Here is a 23,377-nt window from a genome sequence, read left to right as displayed (position 1 = left end):
TCTCCATCCCGGGCCCGGGGCCCCGCGGGGTGCGGCCTGTGCCAGGGCGTACAGAGTTCACGGATGAACCGCCCCCAAGGGTGACGCTCACCTCGGGAGGGCAGAGGGGGACCCGTTTCCTTACCTCACACGGACATCCTGGAAAGGATGCCAGCTTTGCACTCACTTAGGACTGCGCCTGGAGACCATCCTTCATCGAATCACTTTCCTTTGCCACGGGTGGCATTTGACTTTTGAAAGGTTTTTTGTGGTTTTTTTGAGAAGTGGTGGGTCCGTGCTTTGTACCTTTTTCGTATCAGGCACACAGAGGGAATGTAATATTGCAGGGCGCGCGGCCCAAGTGGAGGCAGCGCCCTGGGTCTTGGCACAGCTGGACCCCGTTCTCGCTCTCCAGCTGAAAGAAATGTACAAGTCCTGGGGAACCCTGGTGCTCAGAACCCGAAAACAGAGGCAGAGCCACAAAAACCTGTGGTTCCATGTCACAGAATCCCCAAGGAGACAGGTCATAAATAACTACAGTGTTATCGAAGTGTATCATTATTTTTAAAATTCATACGCCCATTCTAACTGAAGGACTTAGGACATAATCATTTTTTTTAAATATATTTTATTGATATTTCACAGAGAGGAAGGGAGAGGGATAGAGAGCTAGAAACATCGATGAGAGAGAAACATCGATCAGCTGCCTCCTGCACACCCCCCACTGGGGATGTGCCCGCAACCAAGGTACATGCCCTTGACCAGAATCGAACCCGGGACCTTTCAGTCCGCAGGCCGACGCTCTATCCACTGAGCCAAACCGGTTTCAGCCATAGCCATTTTTTTATGGAGGTTAGTGATGCCCTTACAATCAAAAAGAGACTTAGCCGGTTTGGCTCAGTGGATAGAGCATTGGCCTGGGGACTAAAGGATCCTGGGTTCGATTCTGGTCAAGGGCACATGCCTGGGTTGTGGGCTTGATCTCCAGTAGGGGGTGTGCAGGAGGCAGCCAATCAGTGATTCTCATCATTGATGTTTCTATCTCTCTTTCCTCCCTTCCTCTCAGAAATCAATAAAAATATTTTTTTTTTTTAAAAAAAAGAAAGAGACTTGATTCTTCTGGTCACTTTGGTGTGGCAATGGTCAGGTCCATTTAAAAGGAAATAGGGCATCTACTGTCCTCAGAAAACCATTTCCAACTAGTACAGCATAAACTCTTCGTGATGGCCTGTCTTCTCTGTCAGTGATGTGCAGATGATGGCATAATGATTTCCTCTTGAGGTGGATAAGCCTGTTCATAAAAGCTAAAACTACAGATTACATGGAAAGTACCCTTGCCTCGCTTGTATTTAAGCTTAGCGGAGCACTGAAACCTTCGCAGGCCTGTGTTCCTGGGATGACAACGGTCAGCCAGGCCAGCGTGGATGTGACATTGCGCCACATGAAAACCAGAATGTTCAACCCACATGTGACCGTGGGAAAACTGTGTCTGATTGCAAAACTGGAGACAAAAGAACACCCATAAAATCAGTTCAGCTTTGGCCAGATGGTCACGGGGAGCCATTCAAGAAAAGGTCCGAGGGGCCCTCCCTGGAAACTTCCTGCCAGCAGGCATCCTTTCGACAATGACTTCTGTTCAGGATCTTCCTGTCACCATTCTTTTTTTTTTAAGCATCATTGCAGTAAAGCATTGTTCCACGTTTGTGTTTTTGAAGTAATCTTGCCTCACACTCGGTTCCCATCCCACCTGTACCTGTCCAGGATTAATGGTGTTGATGACGTTTCTCTCAAGGGCAGAGCTAACATGCAGACAGCATACAGATCAGAGACCACAACGCGAGGTGCGGTTTCTCTCCAGGTGCTCCGGCGGCTTAGGAAATGGACCCTCCGTGGAGGCTATTATTTTATCTTGTTTTGGTTATTGTCGTTTTCGTGTTTACAGTGTGATTTTAACTCGCTGACGTATAACACTGTCTTGACCTTGGCAACAAAAATGTAACCTTCAGAGAGGAGGAGGGTGTTGCTGATGGAGCCATAACAAGTGTTTATTAAGGGACCTGTTGGCCTTTCTGCTTCCTGCGAGGGTAAAGGATTGGGATGCTCTTAAGAAACACTTCGGCCCTAACCGGGTTGGCTCAGTGGATAGAGCGTCAGCCTGCGGACTCAAGGGTCCCAGGTTCGATTCCAGTCAAGGGCATGTACCTTGGTTGCGGGCACATCCCCAGTAGGGGGTGTGCAGGAGGCAGCTGATCGATGTTTCTCTCTCATCGATGTTTCTAACTCTCTGTCCCTCTCCCTTCCTCTCTGTAAAAAACCAATAAAAAATATTAAAAAGAAACACTTCATATTTGCAACTCTTCTCACCTGCACCCTCTTCCTCGCAGGGGACCACGTGCCTAAAACGCTGGACGGGTTCTTCATCTACGAAGAAGAAGGCTCGGGGGTGCCAGGGTCCAGCCGCACAGGAAATGACGCCATCGTGGTGGAGCAGTGGACTGTTATCGAGGTAAACGGCCGTTGGCTGACAATTCGGCTTTCCTTTTATATTTAGTTTCCTATTATTTCTTAACTATATTTTTATTGATTTCAGAGAGGAAGGGAGAGGGGGAGAGAGATAGAAACATCAATGATGAGAGAGAATCATGGATCGGCCGCCTCCTGCACACCCCACCCTGGGGATCGAGCCCACACCATGGGCATGTGCCCTGACCGGGAATCGAACCGTGACCCCCTGGTTCATAGGTCGACGCTCCACCACGGAGCCACGCCGGCCGGGCTAGCTTTATATTAATGACCTTCACCGGCCGGAACGGTGAGCCCCTCCCGCTGTCCGAGCAGCCTTCAACGCGGGAGCAAACCTCTCTCCGCTGGGGGAGCAGCGCTTCACCCTCCACCCAACTTGTGATAAGATAGCTGCCATCTGATAGCAAAACCAGGATCCGTGCAGGAATGCCAGTGTACCCCAAAGGCTGGCCTCGAACCCAGACAGAGTCCCCTAGCCCTGAGGCTCTCTACGCCATGCACGCACCTGGTTGAACGGGAACAAATTCCCACCATAACTGGCGTTTGTCTCCAGCAACCAATGGACCTGGTGTCTGTCCTTGTGAGCTCTCAAAGGCAAAGGTGTCCGAAGGGTGTTCCCTCTCCGCGGCCAAACCTCCATCGCTGCCCTCCCAACCGGAGAGGTGTGGCTGCCGGGTGCCCTTGATTCAGAGGCCGCCCGCCCGAGGGGGAAAGGCCGCCCGAGGGGACAGGCCGCCCGAGGGGACAGGCCACCCGAGGGGGACAGGCCGCCCGAGGGGACAGGCCGCCCGAGGGGGACAGGCCGCCCGAGGGGACAGGCCGCCCGAGGGGACAGGCGGATTCAGGTACACTGTGTGCAGCCCCTGGCCCTCGGCCCTCTCTGGCAGGCTCTTATGTGGAGGCATTTGTCTTTGAGGCCTCACCAAGGGCGGAGACACAGCCCCTGTTTCAAGGAAGCCAGAAATCCCGGTGAGAGGAGGGGACAGGATTGGGGGGAAGAGGTAAAGCGCCAAGTAAAATCCATTCCAGCTTTAAGCTCAAAATAAATCAAAACCCAGTGCAAGCCCCTCTCACCTTTCGCTCCGGGTTCACGCTCTCGGCTCTGCTCCTCGGTCCCGAGCCCTAGGCACGTGTTTCTGAACGCAGGTCTGCACATCACTGGGATCCAAATCACCTGGAGCTTATTGAAAACGCAGGTTCCCACCGCCCCCCCCCCCCCCCATTAGCGTTTGAGGCCAGACCAGGCCCAGGGAATGGCCCCAGGAAAGCCCAGATTCTGGGGAGCAGCCGGAGGCCCTGACACCCCTCACCCCCACCCCAGTGTCTCCACTGGGCCAGGGTTCGAGTCAGCAGGAAGCAGAGCCTGCAGCCAGGAAGCCGGCACCAGTGACCTTGCTGGAGGGGGCGCCCATCCGAAGCCCCACGCCCTTGCCTGACCTCTCGGTGGCTGTCCCGCCGCGGACCTGAGCTCTTGTTGTCGCGCAGGGCTTCGAGATCAAGACGGACTACGCGCCCCTGCTGCACACGCTGGCGGAGTTCGGGTGGCTCCTGACGAGCGTGCTGCCCACGCCCATCCTGAGACATGACAGGTAACGCCCCGCCTCCTCCCGCACGCGTCTCGCTCTAAGTCAGAGTTCACGTGGCAGCTAACTCCACGGAGGAAATCCCGTGTGATGCCTCCAAAGGCATTTCCCTGGACTCCCATCTCATCTCAGGGCCTTGGAGATGGGCAGACCTAATCCCCTCCGGTCTGTGCCAGCGGCTCCGCCTCCTCCCCCACGGCAGGCGAGTTCAGGCCGGCCTCCCAGCCCCACTCGGCCTCGGCACCCCACAGGAAGGCCGCACTCCCCTTCTCCTACTCGGGGTGCTGGCTGGTTCTCCCCCAGAGTGAACACTGAGTCGACATAAATCTGCAGACAGCGAAGCACAGCCCACGCCACGCGGTGGGGCCCCTGGTGCTGCCCTTCTGCTCTGCCCTCTCCCAGCACACTGCAGCACCCGGAGGCCGGCATGGAGGAGGCGGCGTTCTGCCTCCATTCATCCTGCAGCGCGATGGGTTCATTTTTCCCTGGAGCAGGGGCTTGTTGGCTGTTCCCGCTGAAACACGTGCCGGCGTTAGAATGTTAGGACCCAAATGCCATCCCTTCACTGATACCAACTTGTCCTTTCCTCCTTTTACTACTTTTCCCTATTTCCTTTCCTGGGAAGGAAAAAATGAATGGTAGTCTTTTTTTTTTTTTTTTTTTTTTAGAGCGAGGGGGGGGAGAGAGAGAGACCTGTTAAGTCCTCTGTGTAAAGTGCTTTCCTGTCCTGGACTCAGAGGCGTGCCCTCTGCCCTATTTGGCGTCCAGAACGTGACTGACATCACGGCGGGCTGTCCTGCGTGGCCAGTGGCTACCTGCAGGGGCAGCACTGCCCCTGGGCTGGGCCGTCCTGCGCTGCCACCGGCTTGTGTGCCTGAGGGAGGCACACCCTCCCGTCTCACCCAGCCTCCTGCGTCTCTGCTGCTCCCAGCTTAGCAGCTTACCCGGGTCCCAGGTCCCCCACTTTTGAAAGACGTTTGATTGACGTGGCTTTACAACACAGCCACCCCTTGCTCAGGTGAGGAGAGGGATGGAGGCGGATACAGAGTGAACCAGCTCAAGCTTTGAAAGGGGAATTAGAAGGAATCAGAGCAATTCACCCGCTTTTCTTCTCAGAGATCTGTGGTTGGTAACGTCTCAAATTGTGAGTGACAGCTCCCCGGAGCGTTATTTCCCGTCTTTTCAAACGCTGTGACATACCTGTCAGATCACAGTACGGCGGTAATTCTCAGGATTCTGTCTTCAAACCAAGCAACCTGAGTCACTGGGCGCGCGCCCAGTGGACAGACAGGAGCTGGTTACGCTCACATCCCTCACAGGACCAGATCCTGGGCGACTTAGACTAGCAGAGCGGGACCAGGGTTATAGGGTGCACTTCTGTGTGGCATCTAGTGCACAAATAAACTGACCACGTGGGGACAGACTCGGGGATTCAGGGAACACACTGCCAGCTGTCAGAGGGGAGGGTATGAGCAGAGTGAGGGATTAAGCAAAGAAAAAAAAAGACTCATGGACACAGACAGCAGTATGGTGATGCCAGAGGGAGGGGGTGGTGGCGGGTAGAAGAGGCTGAAAAGGGGGGATAATGGTGACGGAAGGGGACGAAAAGGGGGGATAATGGTGACGGAAGGGGACTTGACTTGGGGTGGTGAACGCACAATACAGTGTTCAGATGATGAGTTGTAGAATTGTACACCTGAAATCTATATCATCTCATTAACCAATGTCACCCCAGTAAATTCAACAACAATAAAAAGCAAAGCATCAGTCAGTGAATGAAAAGATGTGAAAGCTACATGTAGAGTCTGCCCTGAAGGAGCTCGTAGCTGGGGCAGCGTCCATTCCGTGCGTAACCAGAGGCTTGCATTCGGGTTGGGCCAGGTCAGGGTTATGTGTTGTGTAGAATAATTCAGTCACTAGTCAAGGGCTATGGCGTACTTTCGTCTGTAAGTTCCATAGTCGTATTAAAATAAGAGAGCGTAGCGGGGAGGGGGTTGCAGAGCAGGGTGCAAAAAGGTAACGGGATTCAACAACAAAAATACAGTGACAGGTAACAGTATGGCGATAGAGGTGCATGGGGTGGGGGAGGCGGAAGTAGTCAAGGGGAGGGATAAATGGGAAGGAAAGAGACTTGATTTGGGGTGCCGAGTGCACGATGCAGTGTGCAGATGACGTTTTATTGAATTGTACACTTGAATCGGTATGGTTTTATTAACCAAAGTCACCCCAATAAATCCAGTAAAAAAACAAAATTAGTTTATAAAAAATAAACAAATAAGAGAGCGTATAGACTGCCACAGTTAGATGGAACCCGTAAGTAGGACTGAGGTTAAAAGGCAGTGTCCCCAGGTGGCAGAGCCCCAGTGAGGAATCCGCCGTTGACCCCGGATAGAAAAATGTATTGTAACCATAATCGCCCTTATGCAACAAGGTACACTAGAACCCCCAGGGTCAACTGTTCTTTCGTATGCCGGGAACATTTTGCAATACAATCCTACTTTGTTCCTTGGTGTTGTGTAAGGGGCTGCAAGGTAGACAATATAAGATGAAGGTAAAGGTTCACGAGGAGATTACTGCTGAAACCTGTTTGTCCTCTGCCTTTTGATTCTTGTTCACTCGCGCTGGCCCTGTGACTGTCACGTGCTGGTCTTCGCTGCCTCGGGGCACACAGACAGTGCTGACTGTTGGCCATGTCATCTTTACATAAAGAAAAATGCTACATACAGTTCAACCTGGTCGGGGTGGACGATAGAGCCTGAAAGAGTTTAGTCTGTGAAACTAGAAGAGTGGTCCAGGCTTTGAGCTTAATGAATCTCTCTTTTTTTGGTGCCCTGACCGGGGATCAAACCCACAACCTTGTCGTAAGGGGATGACTCTCTATCCAACTGATCTCTCGGGCCAGAACTAAACATATCTCATTGTAATCACAGTATCACCAGGAGCGAGCTCTATGACACTAATTCTTTTTATTTATTTTTTATTTTTCTTATTGATCTCAGGGAGGAAGGGAGAGGGAGAGAGAGATAGAAACATTAATGATGAGGAAGAATCATGGATCGGCTGCCTTCTGCACGCCCCCTACTGGGGATTGAGCCCACCACCCGGGCATGTGCCCTTGACCAGAATCAAACCCAGGACCTTCAGTCCACAGGCTGACGTTCTACCCACTGAGCCAAACCAGTTAGGGCGGGACCTAATTCTTTAGCAGAACCAAAGTCCCTATGAAGTTGCAACCCTGGGCAAGGATGATAACCCAGCTTGTCCTACATCATGATATTTCAGCAAACGTCAATAGCGTAGCTCACGCTATACGAAATCAGCACTGAGGCTTACAAGCCAGAAGAAGAAACAGCGGTAATTAACGGCACTTTGAAAATGTACACTTAGACGCATGCTCACACCCACACCTGTCACCATCTTTCCTGGGGGCCCACCTGTCCGTGCAAACACCAGTGAAAGGCTCTTCCTCAAGTACCTTTGTCTCATGTGCAATCGTTGTCTTAAACAATTTCACCTTCCCCTTCTCGTCTATTACCTAAGCCCTACCTGAATGGTCTATTCATAAGGTGTTGTTTTCTCCTTCTTTCTTTAATTACTCACGTATATCCCGTTACCAGTTTGCATGAAGGCATTGTCTCAGCGGGTTTCCAGGTGAAGGGTGTTACTTCACTATCCTCGGCAATATCACACCACCGAAGGTCAAAGCTGGTTACCATGGAAACCTCAGTGTGGTCATCTGCTATCACTACATTGTTCCAAGATGATTGTTGTCCACCCGGAGAACTTACCAGAATCCCTTCTTAATCGATATCGCTGAGCAATTATACAACTGGGCACGATTCTTTTCTTTTCCAAAAAAACAAAACAAAAAACAAGATGAAAATTGACAATCTCTTTAGAGTAAATCTGGTAGAGGATCAAATTAGCCGAACTAGGAGCTAATATTGCTGATCTGAACATAACCCCAGGAGGACAATGGAAGTTGAGCCAGGGTACCTGCTGTGTGGCTACCTCAAAACGACAGTCACTCTCCTCTCCCCAAATACCAGTGGGGGAGGGGGCAGGGTCGTGCACTTAAACAAGAATCCAAGGTGATTAGAATGCACTTTCATAAGCACTGAGTTATAACCTTACAGTAGAGAGACAGAGAGCCCGGCCAGGGGGGCTCCGTGGTGGAGCAGCGACCTATAAACCAGGAGGTCACGGTTCGATTCCCGGTCAGAGCACATGCCCGGGTGGTGGACTCGGTCCTGGTGTGGGGCGTGCAGGAGGCAGCTGATCAATGATTCTCTCTCATCATTGACATCTCTCTCTCTCCCTCTTCCTCTCTGGAATCAATTTAAAAAAAATTTTTTTTAAAAAGAAAGAATGCTAGAATCCAGTGACACTTCACTGAGAATATAAAATTCTGCTCCTTAAGGACAAGAGAGAAAATGAGGTCAGACTCCACTCCCCTATAAGAAAGGCTCACAGCCTCATGACCCCCGAGCCCAGAAGCAGCGAAGGCCCTGGCATGTCTGAGACCCTCTCCTAACCCTGACTGCCAGCCGTGTGCACGGGGAGGGGAGGCTGGGGTTCATGCTGGCCCCCTCTGACGCCCCTCCTCCCTCTCTGATTGAAGTCCTGTGCAGTGTTGTGTAATCACTGTGACCTACACTCAGCGTCACCTTGCAGTGAGCAGCATTCCGATAAGGCCGCGCTTTTTAAAATAGCCCCTTTGTCTACGGTGTGTACTTGCAGCAATCACTCCTCCGCATCTGAGCTTGAACTCGAACGTTGTCCCAGGGGGAAGGGCTGGAGGAGCCGAGCGTGGCGGTGCCCTTTGTGGCTTTCCCACACACGCACCTGAGAACCAGGGTAGGGTCACAGGGCACAGGACTTCAGGACCTCACACAGCGCCAACTACAAAGGGGCAAGCTAAAGTTTAACTTTATGATTTTGCTTTTAACAAGTTAACGTTGGTTTCATATCTCATTTCCAAGTGGCAATCATTAAACCACAGCAATTCATGAATGTACACGGTGACGCTAAACTAATCAGAAATACAGTGCACCGCTCCCTCTGGTCGATGGATGCTGAAGCCTCGCTGAAGCTTCCTGGGAGAGCCGTTTTATGTCCCACGTGGCTACGCAGCTGCCGACGAGCCCCTCGTCTGAAACAAGCTCACTTAGGTTCAACCTGATTCTCACTCTTGCATCTTATTTACTAGGAAACAGCATGCTTTTTCACTTCGACTCAAATGTTTACCGAGTGCCTGGTGTGCACAGGCAATGTTTTACCCACTCTAGGGACAGACTCGGGCTTCCGGGAACTCATCTGCTTGGAGAGAAAACACAGTCACAAATAACTAATGCAGAACAGGCAGACCATGAGTCCTGCAATGGGGTCCACACAACAGGGGACCGGGCCCCGAGGGCTGAGCGTCAGCTACGCTGGGGCGAGAAAATCTTGGACATTATAGCGGCTTGTGGTCCTTCACAAGGTCACAGTTGCACAACAGATAACGCAGCATATCTCAGGTGTTAACACTTAATGGGGGGCGGGGGGGAGGGGAGAGGAGGGGAGGAAGGGGAAGATCTGAAAAGGCTCCCAGAGGAAGCAGAGCTGAGAGTAAGGCAGGGAACATGGTAAAGGCCGTGGGTGAGGAGGGGTGGGTCTGTGAAGGCTGCGGTGTGTTGTAAGAGAGCAGAGCTTCCCGGCAGGTTTAGAGAGAGGCTCCTGGCGGCGGGCGGGGCTGGCGGGCAGTGGCCTCCATCGCAGGCTGCGCTGGTCCTACAGGGGCCGACTCCGCAGCCAAGGCTCTGAGACCAGCAGGCCGTGTCGGTGATGCCCGCGAGGCACGCAGAGGTGGGAAGTGGAAGTATGAACGCCACGGACACTTCCTCCCTCTGACAACCCGAAGCAACACGCAGCCTGGAGGGTGAGTCGAGGAACAGTGAGCACAGCCCTGGCCGGGTTCCTCAGTGGGTAGAGCATCGTCCCAGACGCAACGCAAGGTTGTGGGTTTGATCCCCATCAGGGCACATACAAGAGTAGACCCATGAATGCATAAATGAGTGGAACAAGTCCATCTCTCCCCCCCGCCACCTTCCTCTCTCTCTCAAAGCAATAAAAAAAAAAAAATTAAATTCTTGAAGACCTCTCCTAACTTAAAACGCAAAAAATTCAAGACTGGATATGTGTGTGTGTGTGTGTATGTGTGTGTGTGTGTATGAAAAATAACCTCCTCAAGTGAGGATTTTAAAGGAGAAGGAGGAGGAGGACAAGGGGAAGAGGAAGGAGGAGGAGGAGGAGGAGGAGGAGGACAAGGGGAAGAGGAAGGAGGAGGAGGAGGAGGAGGACAAGGGGAAGAGGAAGGAGGAGGAGGAGGAGGAGGAAGAGGAGGAGGAGGAGGAGGAAGAGGAGAAGGAAGTCTCCCAAGCCCACTTTGGTGGAAGATTTGCTTGTTTCTCAAAATTCAACAGAATCACTAAGTGTGGGGCACTCAGTGGTGTGGGGCCAGAGTTTCAATGTTGCATTTGTTTTCCAGAAAAAAAAGAGCTAATAGCGAGGTTTTGGTTTTGGTTTTGGTTTTTTGCATAATAAAAGTCGTAACTGAGCAACATTAGCGGCAGACTCCTTCCCCTAAATCCATGGAGACTCAGAAAACACTGAAGAGAAACCCAAACCCCACGCAGTCTTTGGCCAAGGGCACTTCACCAGGAGGGCAGCTGACTAAGGGGGTACAGAGTAGCTCCCACAAAGGAGCATCTGGAAAGAAAACTGGCTCCGGCTCCAGTCCCTCGACTGGAAATCCACGTCAAGTTCCTCACGCGCGGCCCAAGTTCGCCTCTTCTTCTTACAAGGCAGATCTGACGATGCCAACAAAAATTCCAATTAAACATTCTTGACCTAATAACCCCACTTCTGAGAATTTACTTCAAGATTTCCTTGAGTCATAAGACTGGGAAGACGAGACATATTTCTACGGCAGCATTCTTTATAATTAGCAGGAAGCTGGAAACAAACAATACATTTCAGTATCTGAGGTCTTTGAGTCGCTGTGCAGCTGCTGAGAATCTGATCAAGTGCACAAACAAGGAAAGGGTGTTACGTGAAGAGCATAGAACACAGAAATGCAAACATGCGGCGGTCACAGACCCGCAGAAGCACATATGCGATAAGGACTAGAAGGGGACATGGAGGTGAAAGTAGTGATGTTAGCATGTGAGGTTACAAGTTCTCAACATTCACGTTTTCTTTTGTAATGACCATATTCCGTTTTGTTTTTTTAATCCTCACCCCAGGATATTTTCCCATGGATTTTTAGAAAGAGAGGAAGAGCCCTAGCCGGCTTGGCTCAGTGGATAGAGCGTCGGCCTGCGGACGGAAGGGTCCCAAGTTCGATTCCGGCCAAGGGCACATGCCTGGGTTGTGGGCTCGATCCCCAGTAGGGGGCGTGTAGGAGGCAACTAACCAATGATTCTCTCTCATCATTGATGTTTCTATCTCTCTCTCCTTCTCCCTTCCTCTCTGAAATCAATAAAGAAATATATTTTTTTAAAAAAAAAAAAAAGAGAGGAAGGGAGAGGTATAGAGAGATAGAAACATCGATGAGAGAGAAACATCATCCATCAGCTGCTTCCTGCACACCCCCTATTGGGGATCAAGCCCACAACCCAGGCATGTGCCCTGACCAGGAATCGAACCGTCAACCTCTTGGTTCCTGGATTGACAATCAACCACTGAGCCACACCAGCTGGACCCATATTCAGTTTTAAGGAATTTTTTTTCTTTGTTCCAGCTGCAACTTATATAAAACTGCTAGAGGCCTGGTGCACAAAATTTGTGCAGGGTCGGGTCCCTAGGCCTGGCCTCCCCACCTCCCCGCCTCCTCCTTCCCTCACTCGCTCAGCTCCCCGCTGCCACCACTGGTCACCCACCATGTTCCGCGCCGCCCCTGGTGGTCAGCACACGTCATAATGAGCGGCAGAACTCCCGCTCTCCTGGACGAACTCCCGAGCGGGCAATTTGCCTATTAGCCTTTTATAAATATAGATTTCTTAATTATTTTGGACTTGGAGGTTATTTTACAAAGGACTGTTTTACAAAGGAACATTCCAGCCACGTGTGAAATATAGAGAATTACTGATGAATCGTCTGCCTCCTGCACGCCCTGCACTGGGGTTGGAGCCGACAACCCAGGCATGTGCCCTTGACCAGAATCGAACCCGGGACCCTTCAGTCCACAGGCCGACGCTCTATCCACCGAGCCAAACCCGCTGGGGCCCAAGTCCTTTTTTGACAGGTTTCTTGAGCTCGCCCCGATTCTGGATCAGAAGGAGCAGTTCAGAACGTGGGAACCAGGGCTTGCAGCGAGCAGCCAGGGGGACTGTGCTGAAATGTTTACCTTCCGTGGGCGTGCTACGTGGAAGAGGAGCCGGAGGAGCGCATCGCGACGCACACCTTCATCACGGAGGTGCACAGCCTCCCCCTCTCCCCGTGGGAACAGTGGTGCAGAGCCACAGGCCAGACGCGTGTCACTGTGTGGGACCACCCAGTGGCCGTGCCTCGGGATCGGGAGCCTGGGGAGTGGGGACTCCGACCAGCAGGCCCGAGGCCTTGAGATGCTGCAGCACCGCCGACGGGGATGACTGGCAGCCGACAGGGATGACTGGCAGCCGACGGGGAGGACTGGCAGCCGACGGGGATGACTGGCAGCCGACGGGGAGGACTGGCAGCCGACGGGGAGGACTGGCAGCCGACGGGGAGGACTGGCAGCCGTCCCCAGCATCCAGCTGCGCCCACCGCCCTGCTTTGCCAGTCAGGATGGGAAGCTGCATTTCAGCTCCAGGCCCAGAAAAGCAGCAAAACCAGACCTGTGACCCCAACTGACCTCAGGACCAGCTGCGTGAATAAAGACCCCCTGCCCCGGTGCCGGCCAAGCCATCAGTGGAGACCACAACCCTGAGAGGACACACCTGCAAAACTGCTGAATGTTCTATTGAGCTCTCCTGGGACTTCCTAATAGCTCCACCTACACCCCTCGGATGGAGGACCCAGTGCACAAGCTCCGGAAGCACGCCTGCCCCTGCCTCTCTCTTCCCTCTCCCCTCCCCCTCCCCGCCCCAGGCAGGTTACATGAGCTTCCTCACTCCCAAGCTCCTAGGGCCCCAGGGGTCCTCAAACTTTTCTTTTTTTTTTTTATAACCATCAGATCAGATGATGGAACTTTTTTTTTTTAATATATTTTATTGATATTTTAAAGAGAGGAAGGGAGAGGGATAGAGAGCTAGAAACATCGATGAGAGAGAAACATCGATCAGCTGCCTCCTGCACACCCCCCACTGGGGATGTGCCCGCAACCAAGGTACATGCCCTTGACCGGAATCGAACCCGGGACCCTTCAGTCCGCAGGCCGATGCTCTATCCACTGAGCCAAACCGGTTTCGGCGGTCCTCAAACTTTTTAAACAGGGGGTCAGTTCACTGTCCCTCAGACCGCTGGAGGGCCGGACTATAGTTTAAAAAAACAACTATGAACAAATTCCTATGCGCACTGCGGGCCCGGGCCGAGTCAGCTGCTAAGCAGGACAGGCAGCGGCACCCGGCGGGCCGGATCCATGTCCTCGGCGGGCCGCATGTGGCCCGCGGGCCGTAGTTTGAGGACGCCTATACTAGGCCCTTCCTTCACCTCTATAACTTGTTTCCTAAACTCATCTTCCAGGAATTACTTTTTATACCTCTGTGATTAACCAAATAAACGTTCTCTTACAGTTAAAAAAAAAAAAAAAAAAAGGAATTACTAATCCACAAAGACTAATGCTGTTGTTTTAATTTGCAGCGAAGGGAATTTGGCTACAAAGCAGGTTGTGTTTCTTCAGAGACCCGCTATGTGGAACTCAGCGGCTCAGACCCCAGAAGTGAGTAATATGGTGCTGTATCGGCTGGCTGTTACACTGAGCATGTCATCCTGGCGTTCACTTCATGCCAAATGGGAGCACAGGTGGGAAGCGTGGTGTTGGTATGGAAATAGTCTCCTCGCCCCAGGCATGCGAGTGCAGGCGGCCCGCCCTGAGCCGGTTCCCCAGGGGACGGGGATGGCCACTCAGAACGGGCCACGGTGACAGCAGGATCACTTTGGGCTGAAGGTGACCAAGCAGCAGCAGACGGAGGAGGAACCGCTACCGCCTCCTCCCTGACAAGGAGCAGGTGTGCACGTCCTCGGGCAGGCGGCAGCGTGTCCCTGTGAGGGCGGCTCCCTCTCCTGCACCAGGACCGGGAGGAGACAGTCGCCAGAGGTGACCCATCCCTGGGGACCGCACTGATGAGTCTGCATAAACAAGCTCCTTCGGTAACCCTCTCCCTCCACGCCATGTCTTAGAGATGTTTCCAAGACAGTAATAGACCTACACGTGCGCCCTGGCTGGGGGGCTCAGTGGATAGAGCGCAGACTGAAGGGTCCCGGGTTCAATTCCCGTTGTGGGCTCAATCCCCAGTAGGGGCATGAAGGAGGCAGCCAATCAATGATTCTCTCTCATCATTGATGTTTCTCTTTCCCTCTCCCTTCCTCTCTGAAATCAATAATAAATACATACATACATACATACATATATATTAGAAAAGAAGTTATAAAAAAAGTATTGTGCTCAGTGGAAGGCGAGCTGCACACCCGTGTGCAAACGCAGATACATAGCTCTTTAGAGAAGAAAACAGTGACACCACATTTTAACAGCGGCTCCTCTGCAGGACGGGGTTGTGGGTGGGCTTTGCTTTCCCTCTGGCTCTGCCCGGTTTTCCACACCGAACGTGTTTTTGTAAAACACCTGGAAGTTTTATTTGGGAACACACAGACTGTTCACAGCCTCGTATGTTGGGTAGGTGTGGGTGAGATGAGTGTGGGAAGAGTAAGGTGAAACGCTGGGACTCCAGTTCGAGGCCAGCCTTCCCCGACCTTGGACAAACCCCACCTTCTTTCTGGGCCTGGGTCCTTCCTCTGTCGAGTGAGGGGTTCGAGGAGGCGCTCCCCAAGGCCGGCCGGGCTGCAGACTCCTGCGCGCTCAGTCCTCAGGCCCTGCAGTTGGATTGACTGGAAAAGCTATTATTTCCCAAGGAGTGAGGGTGGGGTGGGGGACGCACTGTCTCTGCTGAAGATGTACTTATTAAAAGAGTCACAGGGGGCCCTAACCGGTTTGGCTCAGTGGATAGAGCGTCGGCCTGCAGACTGAAGGGTCCCGGGTTCGATTCCGGTCAAGTGCACATGCCCAGGTTGTGGGCTCATTCCCCAGTTGGGGGTGTGCAGGAGGCAGCCAATCAGTGATTCTATCTCATCATTAATGTTTCTATGTCTCTCTCCACCTCCCTTCCTCTCTGAAATCAACAAAAAATATTTTTTAAAAAAAAGAGTCACGGGGAAAAGGGAAGTGTTCTGAAATCATTTTTAGAGTTCCCACGGGAAGGGTTCGTCATCTTCTGATACTTGACATTTACATGTGGTGGCCGTTTCCTTAATACTTACCTGAAAGTGAATCGCTAGGAATATCGCATTGCTCTGAATAGTACCCGTTCTCACTAAGAAAGTTCGCATTGATGTGTGAGAGCTGGCCTCTGTTGGCGCGGACACAATCAGGAATTTATTGCAGAAGTTACCTCTGGCTCTGTGCTGAGGAGGCAGGAAAGGCCCGGCAGCCAAGGGCTCCAGGCCCTCCGCCCTCCCGTTTGTAGTCATTCATGCAGTGTTGGGAGGGCATCCGAGATGAATGGGTGCTTTATGCACGTGGGAAAGGGCGCCGGCAGCCAGGCCTGAGAAAGGAGCCCCGTCTGGCAGGGCCCATCGGGGCGGGCGCTGCCTGCAGCCCAAAGGCTGGCTCCTCGCCAGCGGGTGTCCCCGTGCCAGGAGAACAGGCCATTCTCAAACCCTGTGCCGGGGAGGAGTAAATCTGCCAGCTCCACTCCGTGCATTAAACTCAATACATTCGGTGAATGAGAAGGAAAGGAGGAGGATTTGCCATCCAGTGTTGGCACCGGATGAAGTCGAGGGGGGCACTGGGAAATGCCAGCACCTCCCAACTGCGTCTGATCAGGGACCCGGAAGCCGGCCTTTCTATGAGGAAGGGGCCCAGTGTGGGCTCGTTCCCTTGAACTTGCCCGAGGGCTCCAGGGACACGCCCTGGCTCGGCTTCCTGCACAAACCGTCCCCTAGAGAGCGGTTACCTTCCACGGGAGCCCACAAAGTCCGCTTTAATAAAGCTGTTTGCTTTATGGATTTCCCTTGAAAACCAGTAGAAAATACTCGTGTAGTTTACACACTACAGTTCAACGGACCTATGGGTTAAGACCTATGGGTTAGCCAACTTTTGCAAGACTAGCCAGGGCATCGGACTTGCAGGGTTTGGGTTTTTTTCCTAAGAATTTTATGATTTTAGCTCTTACATTTAAGGAAACGTAGTCCCAGTTCCCAAATAACATGCAAATGGACTTTCAGCAAATACCTTGTTTGTAAACTGGGGAATTGCTGTGCTTTTTAAACGTGTCCCTTTCCCTGGCGGGTGTGGGCTCGGTTCCAGTCCTGGATTGATTGCTGGGCAGGACACACACAGGAGGCAACTGATGGACGTTTCTCTCTCACATCAATGTTTCTCTCTCGCGCCCTCTCCCTTCCTCTCTCTCTCTAAAAAAGTAAATATTTTTTAAATGTACCCCTTTTAGTTTTTATTTTATTGATTTCAGAGAGGAAGGGAGAGAGAGATAGAAACATCAATGATGAGAGAGAACATTGATCAGCTGCCTCCTGCACGCCCCCAGCTATGGATCAAGCCCGCAGCCCGGGCATGTGGCCTGACCGGGAATCAAACTGTGACCCCCTGGTTCATAGGTCAACAACACTCAACCACTGAGCCATGCTGGCCAGGCCTTTGTTTTCTTTTTAACTTTTCTTTATCTTTTTTTTTACTTCCCTTTGTTTCGTTTTTTGTGCCTAAGAGTACCTGATCACATTCTAGTCCATGTCATGGTATCGGTACTAAGGAAGCCCTGGGTGGGAATCCCAAGAGGAGCCTGAACAGCCACACACTGCACGGCTACCAGCTCTCTCTGAGCTCTCCTCTTACTTAGACCCCTTATGACCTGCGTCTCCTGGGCGGAGACCACGTTCTCTGTTCTGACGGCACCAAGAACATCCCCAGCCCTCAGCAAGCACTCTGATGAGCATCCCAGCCCTCTGGAAATACTCTGATGAGCATCCCAGCCCTCCGGAAATACTCTGAACGGCGCCAAGAGCATCGCCAGTTCGCAGTGAACATTCTGAGCAGCACCACTCGGCCTGAAGTCTCCGTGACTCTCCTGTGCAGCCCATTCCTAAGTGAAATGGGTGTGAGGTGGCCCCTGGAACACCTTTTCTTTTTCTTTTTTTTAAATATATTTTTATTGATTTCAGAGAGGAAGGAGAGGGAGAGAGAGAAACATCAATGAGGAGAGAGAATCACTGATCGGCTGCCTCTTGCATGTCCCCCACTGGGGATCCAGTCCACAACCCAGGCATGTGCCCTGACCGGGAATCGAACCATGACCTCCTGGTTCATAGGTCAGCGCTCAACCACTGAGCCACGCTGGCTGAGCAACTAGAACACTTTTTCCATTGTTAGACCCCAACTAACACCAAGAAGAAAAATGGAACCTTTCCTGTATCTTACCCTTCTTTGCTCCCCGAGGTGTGATCTCAACAGGTTTCTCTCTTCTGAAGTGTCGTTAGGGGCCCAGACGTGTCGACCACCGAGGTGCCAGTGATGAGAATATGTGCCTGGAAGCTACCCGGGGGTGTGAGACAGAGAGCAGGGGCGGGGCCGGGGGACGTGACGGGCTGAGCTGGTCCTGGGATGAGCAGGGCCTTGAGGAGAAGCAGGGAAAGGACGTTGGGGCGGAGGGCGGGCGCGGGCAGAGGGACAGGAAGCACCCCCTTTCTAACTCCCGCTGCCTGTCTCTGTTCCAGAGGAAGGCCAGCCGGCACGTAAAGGGTGAAGACAGGCACAAAGTCAGCAGCAGGAACATCGGCCTGGACACCGCCACGTCCCAGCCCACAGAGCACGGCGCCCCGGCCGGGGGCATCCCCCCTCCTTCCAGGGAGCCCTGGATGCAGGGGCCCGCCCTCTCGGGCCTGGGCCTCCTGCGGGACCTGGACGACGGGCCGCTGGACCAGGAGGACGGAGTAACGCAGGTCACGTGTATGTGACGGAGCCGGGCCCAGGGCCCCGCACACGGTCATTCACACAACGGCCACGCTCTCTGGTGCCTCTGTCTGCGTGGATGTGACTCCTTGGATCTTCCCAGGCTCAGGATCCTCCTAACCGCGTACACCTGGGCTCAGCCTCCCAGACAAGGAGGAATAATCAACATATTTGTACATCTAGACCAGGGGTGGGCAAACTGTTTGACTCGAGGGCCACCATGGGTTCTTAAACTGGACCGGAGGGCCGGAACAAAAGCATGGATGGAGTGTTTGTGTGAACTAATACAAATTCAAAGTAAAGGAGTGGAGGGGAGAGCAAGAGAACCGGATAGAACAGCCGGATCCGGCCCGCGGGCCGTAGTTTGCCCACGGCTGGTCTAGACGCACGTTGACACTTCTCTCAAATAAAGGCACCCGTGTGAACAGACGCCGCCTTAGGTTACTAACTGAGACCCCCCATCATTTTCTCACGAATGGACAGGTGACCTTTCGTGATCACCCAGCAAGAAGACTGGCGGTCAGCCAGCACGGTGCCCCAGTGGAATGGTCTCGGAAAGTCAGAGTCCGAAGGAAATTCACAGCCACGCCCCCCGCACGCAGGCACACACACAGGGCTGAGGAATGGGACGCCGCTCTCCTGGACTGAGCCTTGATCCAGCCCTGGGTGTATCTGCAGAGCAAACCCTGACTGGTTAAGACGTTTTTTGAAAAAAGTCCTTTTTGTTGTCGTTGCTTTCAAAGGGTCGCCATGTTCCTGCCCTGTGCTAACCCACTGAGCGTCAACGCTGTGCTTCCTAACAGACTACAGAGAGAGAGAGAGAGAGAGAGAGAGAGAGAGAGAGAGAGAGAGAGAGAGGGAGAGCAGCGTCCCTCACCGCTCAGTGTGGAAAGAGCCCAACCTCAGCCTTTAAAAACCTAGCTGGCAGGCAGAGTGGATTTTGTTTCCTTTACGCTGTGAACAGTAGGAAAAGGGAGACCTCACCTTTGAGTGGAAACGCTCCTTCACACCTGCCGAGACGGGAACTGCGCTTTCATTTCGCCGGTTGCTGCGTCAGGAAGCATCTGGGAGCCTGGAGCCTGGCATCCTGCAGGAGTGAGCGCGCCCAGAGCACGGGGTGGGTCTGGTGGCCCAGCGGTTCCCTCTCTGCCCTCCGTGCTCTGCTGGGGGAGGGGGGGGGGTGCCTGCGCCTCGCCCAGACTTCAGCAGGAAAAGATGGAAAGTCTACAGAACAGCGGCTCTGCTTTTCTCCATGGAAGGCTGGCTTCGAAATGTGGGCACCTTCAAGGGAAGGACCGCTGGCTTTGCCATTGACGGATTCAACATCCTATCTAATAAAAGAGTAATATGCAATTTGACTGTCACTCCAACACACAAGATGGCTGCCCTCATGTGGTCAAAGATCCTGCCCACATGTGGACACAAGATGGCCAGCAGGGGAGGGCAGCTGGGAGGGACCAGGCCTGCAAGGGAGGGCAGTTGGGGGTGACCAGGCCTGCAGGGCAGGGCAGTTAGGGACAAACAGGCTGGCAGGAGAGCAGTTAGGCATCAATCAGGCTGTCAGGGGAGTGGTTAGGGGGTGATCAGGCTAGGAGGCAGAAGCGGTTAGGGGCAATCAGGAAGGCAGGCAGGCGAGCAGTTGGGAGCCAGCAGTCCTGGATTGTGAGAGGGATGTCCAACTGCCCGGTAGGATCGGGCCTAAACGGGCAGTCAGACATCCCTCGAGGGGTCCCAGATTGGAGAGGGTGCAGGCTGGGCTGAGGGACACCCCCCCCCCATGCACGAATTTTGTGCACCAGGCCTCTAGTATTCTATATTTTTATTAGCGTTGGTGTTGACATTAGAAGATCACTTGAATAATAAAATGTCATTTGTTACTGGGCTATCATTTTATTGAATACAAGTGTTTACAATGTATTTTATACATTTCTGTATTATGTGTTATCACACATCTAGTGTGACTAACTAGCCCCTTCTCCGTGAACTGTGGAGAGGATTGGCACAGTGTTATTCCACCTGTACCGTATGCTGAAGCCTCGCCTGTGTAGGTATAAAGGCACTTCAGAATATTCTGCTCAGAATTACTCTGTGGAAATAGCTAGCAACAGTCTTGGCAGAAATACTTTTGTTCGGTTTTTAGATGAACCTAAGCTCCATACCCAAGAGCTGACTTTTTGGTAAAGACAAGCATGACTTCCGCAGCCACAGCACACCATGAGCTGGTTCTGAGACACACCAGAGGGACTCAGAACCGTCAGACAGCTCTTGCCAGGGCCAGGTGCCCGAGGCAGACGCCTGTGCCACGCTGCCTGCAGAGGGGACTCGCAGCAGCAAAGGCAGGGCTAGACATTTATACTCGACTGAAGGACACTGAGGCACACACCAGTCACTTTTCCTTTTATTCGATTTGTGTACTTTCTTTGTACAGTTTGCTTTTAACGTTTATTAAAAAACATTTTGCCCTAGCTGGTTTGGCTCAGTGGATAGAGCATTGGCCTGCGGACTGAAGGGTCCCAGGTTCAATTCCGGTCAAGGGCACATGCCCGGATTGCAGGCTCCATCCCAGTAGGGGGCATGCAAGAGGCAGCTGATCAATGATTCTCTCTCATCATTGATGTTTCTATCTCTCCCTCTCCCTTCCTCTCTGAAATCAATAAAAATATATTAAAATAAATAAAATAAAAAACGTTTTATTAGAATAAACTTAGCAGTCATATCCTTAAAATCTATTTCATAAGCATTTATTCTAACAATTATCCTTAAGTTACATGGCACATTTGTATTACAGTGAATAATGACCAAGTGGTTCTAGAGTACATATGGCTTTAGTCTATTCTTTTAAGAAAAGGTAACAAAGGTTGGACTCTGTATGCCTAAGGAGTTGAATGTGACTAACCTTATCATTACCTGAGCCTTTAATACCTGTAAGTTAGGATGAAAAAGACTCAGATCCTAGAGGTGGAGGGGGTGAAGTTCAGCCGTTTCCCTGGGTACAGCAGCTGTGGCACTGCTGCCTTAGGGTTCAGTAACTCCTTGCTAGTTCCATCCCATTTGGATTGAATGTCACCCTATCCTCTCTCATGGACATTAACACCTAGTCACCCGGGATTCACCACTGAGCTAAGGACCAGTCTGTCCATGTCACTGCAGTTCTCTGCAGGAGAGAGAAACAAGAAGGTGGCTCTTTGTGCGAGCCCCAGGCTTCCAGGGGTCCTCAGACACCCGCACAGGCAGGGGGCAGAGCTGTAGTCAATCCGAATTACAACAGTCTCCAAATGATTGCTTTTCTCCAGCATCTTCTCAATAAAACTTCACCTGGTGGACGGGCAAGGGAGCCCTCAGGGGCTCTTCACATGGACATGAATCCCACTCGTGGGGCCTCCACCCTCATGACCCAAAAACCTGCAAGAGGCCCCACCTCCTGGGCACCATCGCACTGGGGACCAGGATGTCGACACAGGCGTTTCTGAGGGACACATTCAGTGTACAGCAATTGTACAGGTGCCTGCGGAACCTTCTGGGGTGACAGAAACCTCCTCTATCTTTATTTGGTTGAAAATAACACAAGTGTATACAATTGTCAAAACTCATTGAACTGTACACTTACGATAGGGACATTTTACTATGTGTACACTGTATTTTATTTTATTTTTTAAATATATTTTATTGATTTTTTACAGAGAGGAAGGGAGAGGGATAGAGAGCTAGAAACATCGATGAGAGAGAAACATCGATCAGCTGCCTCCTGCACACCCCCCACTGGGGATGTGCCCGCAACCAAGGTACATGCCCTTGACCGGAATCGAACCCGGGACCCTTCAGTCCACAGGCCAATGCTCTATCCACTGAGCCAAACCGGTTTCGGCAATGTACACTGTATTTTAAATGTATATATTTTTAGAGAGAGAGGAAGGGAGAGGGAGAGGGAGAGAAACATCCATGTGAGAGCAAAACATCCAGCAGCTCCTCCTGCAAGCCCCCTATGCCCTGACCAGAATCAAACCATTGGTGCACGGGCCAACCTCCAATCAGCTGAGCCCCACCAGCCAAGGCTAACTTGTATTTTAATAGAAGAGACATTTATTGGAGAGTTCACAGAATCGGGGGGAGAACCTAGCTCAGTGCTAAGCTGACAGGAGCAATGCACAAACCTACACAAGGGAAAAGCCCGCTGTGGCCAGTCCCCAGCCGGCTGCCAGGAACCCCCCTTTCCAGGGCACAGCGGCGACTTTTCGCAGGACCTGCCCCCTCCACGACCCAACTGTGTCTGCTGCCACCTTTTCAGCAAAACAGGCGCCCTCACTCACTCAGCCTGCTTCCCCTCACCACTTACCTGTGACTCGGCCTCCCATGGGCCAGCTCGCCTCCCGCTGGGGCAGGTGCACCCGGTGCTGCCGCATGGGACGGGCATGAGGGCCCCACAGGCAGCCTGGCTGGGCTCAAGCTGCCCCAGCGGAGCACGCGTGTTCCTTTGTGCCGCCAGCCACTCCTCGATTGGGCCTTCGCCCATGATCAGAGCCCACGTCCCGTTGTGGAGAAGGCCCACATCGCGTGGCTGCTGGGCTGATGTGCCTGGCGTGGCTTCTCCTCCCCCAGCTCAGCTGAGGGTCCTGCTTCTTCCACCCCCGTTCTTGGAGCGGCGAGAAGGGCACGGACGGACGTGACAAACGCGATCACGTGTCGTCGTAAACCCTACAGCTTGCAGATGGCAGGAGGCTGAAGCCACTGAGCGGCTCATGGGACACAGAGCCCGAACCATTCATTCTAATCGTGCGCGGCTTCCACGTGGGGAAACGGAGTCAGGCCTCGGCTTGGTCCCAAGCTCGCTGCTCACTGAGAAGATTAGATCCTCCCAGTCAAAACAGCGTCTCTCCTGCCCTAACCGGTTTGGCTCAGTGGATAGAGCCTCGGCCTGCGGACTCAAGGGTCCCAGGTTCGATTCCGGTCAAGGGCATGTACCTTGGTTGCGGGCACATCCCCAGCAGGAGGTGTGCAGGAGGCAGCTGATTGATGTTTCTCTCTCATCCATGTTTCTAACTCTCTATCCCTCTCCCTTCCTCTCTGTAAAACATCAATAAAATATATTTTTTTA

The 23,377-nt window shown here is 52.5% G+C and overlaps 1 protein-coding gene across 1 annotated transcript in view; it reads left to right on the top strand.

The window, feature by feature from the left end:
- Window positions 1–20,169, top strand: part of RFTN2 (raftlin family member 2) — a 52,782-nt gene extending 32,613 nt beyond the window's left edge. Inside the window, exons 6-9 of the mRNA XM_080670384.1 lie at window positions 2,364–2,485; window positions 3,988–4,091; window positions 13,908–13,986; window positions 18,051–20,169. Of these exons, the coding sequence (XP_080526510.1) occupies window positions 2,364–2,485; window positions 3,988–4,091; window positions 13,908–13,986; window positions 18,051–18,290 (545 nt within the window). The 3' untranslated portion in view covers window positions 18,291–20,169. The remainder of the gene's footprint in view (window positions 1–2,363; window positions 2,486–3,987; window positions 4,092–13,907; window positions 13,987–18,050) is intronic.
- The last annotated feature ends 3,208 nt before the right edge of the window (window positions 20,170–23,377 follow it).

Source organism: Plecotus auritus (assembly GCF_963455305.1).
Source record: "Plecotus auritus genome assembly, chromosome: 5".
Lineage (NCBI taxonomy): Eukaryota > Metazoa > Chordata > Mammalia > Chiroptera > Vespertilionidae > Plecotus > Plecotus auritus.
The sequence above is the reverse complement of the archived record's forward strand: the minus strand, read 5'-3'. Positions and strand labels throughout refer to the sequence as shown.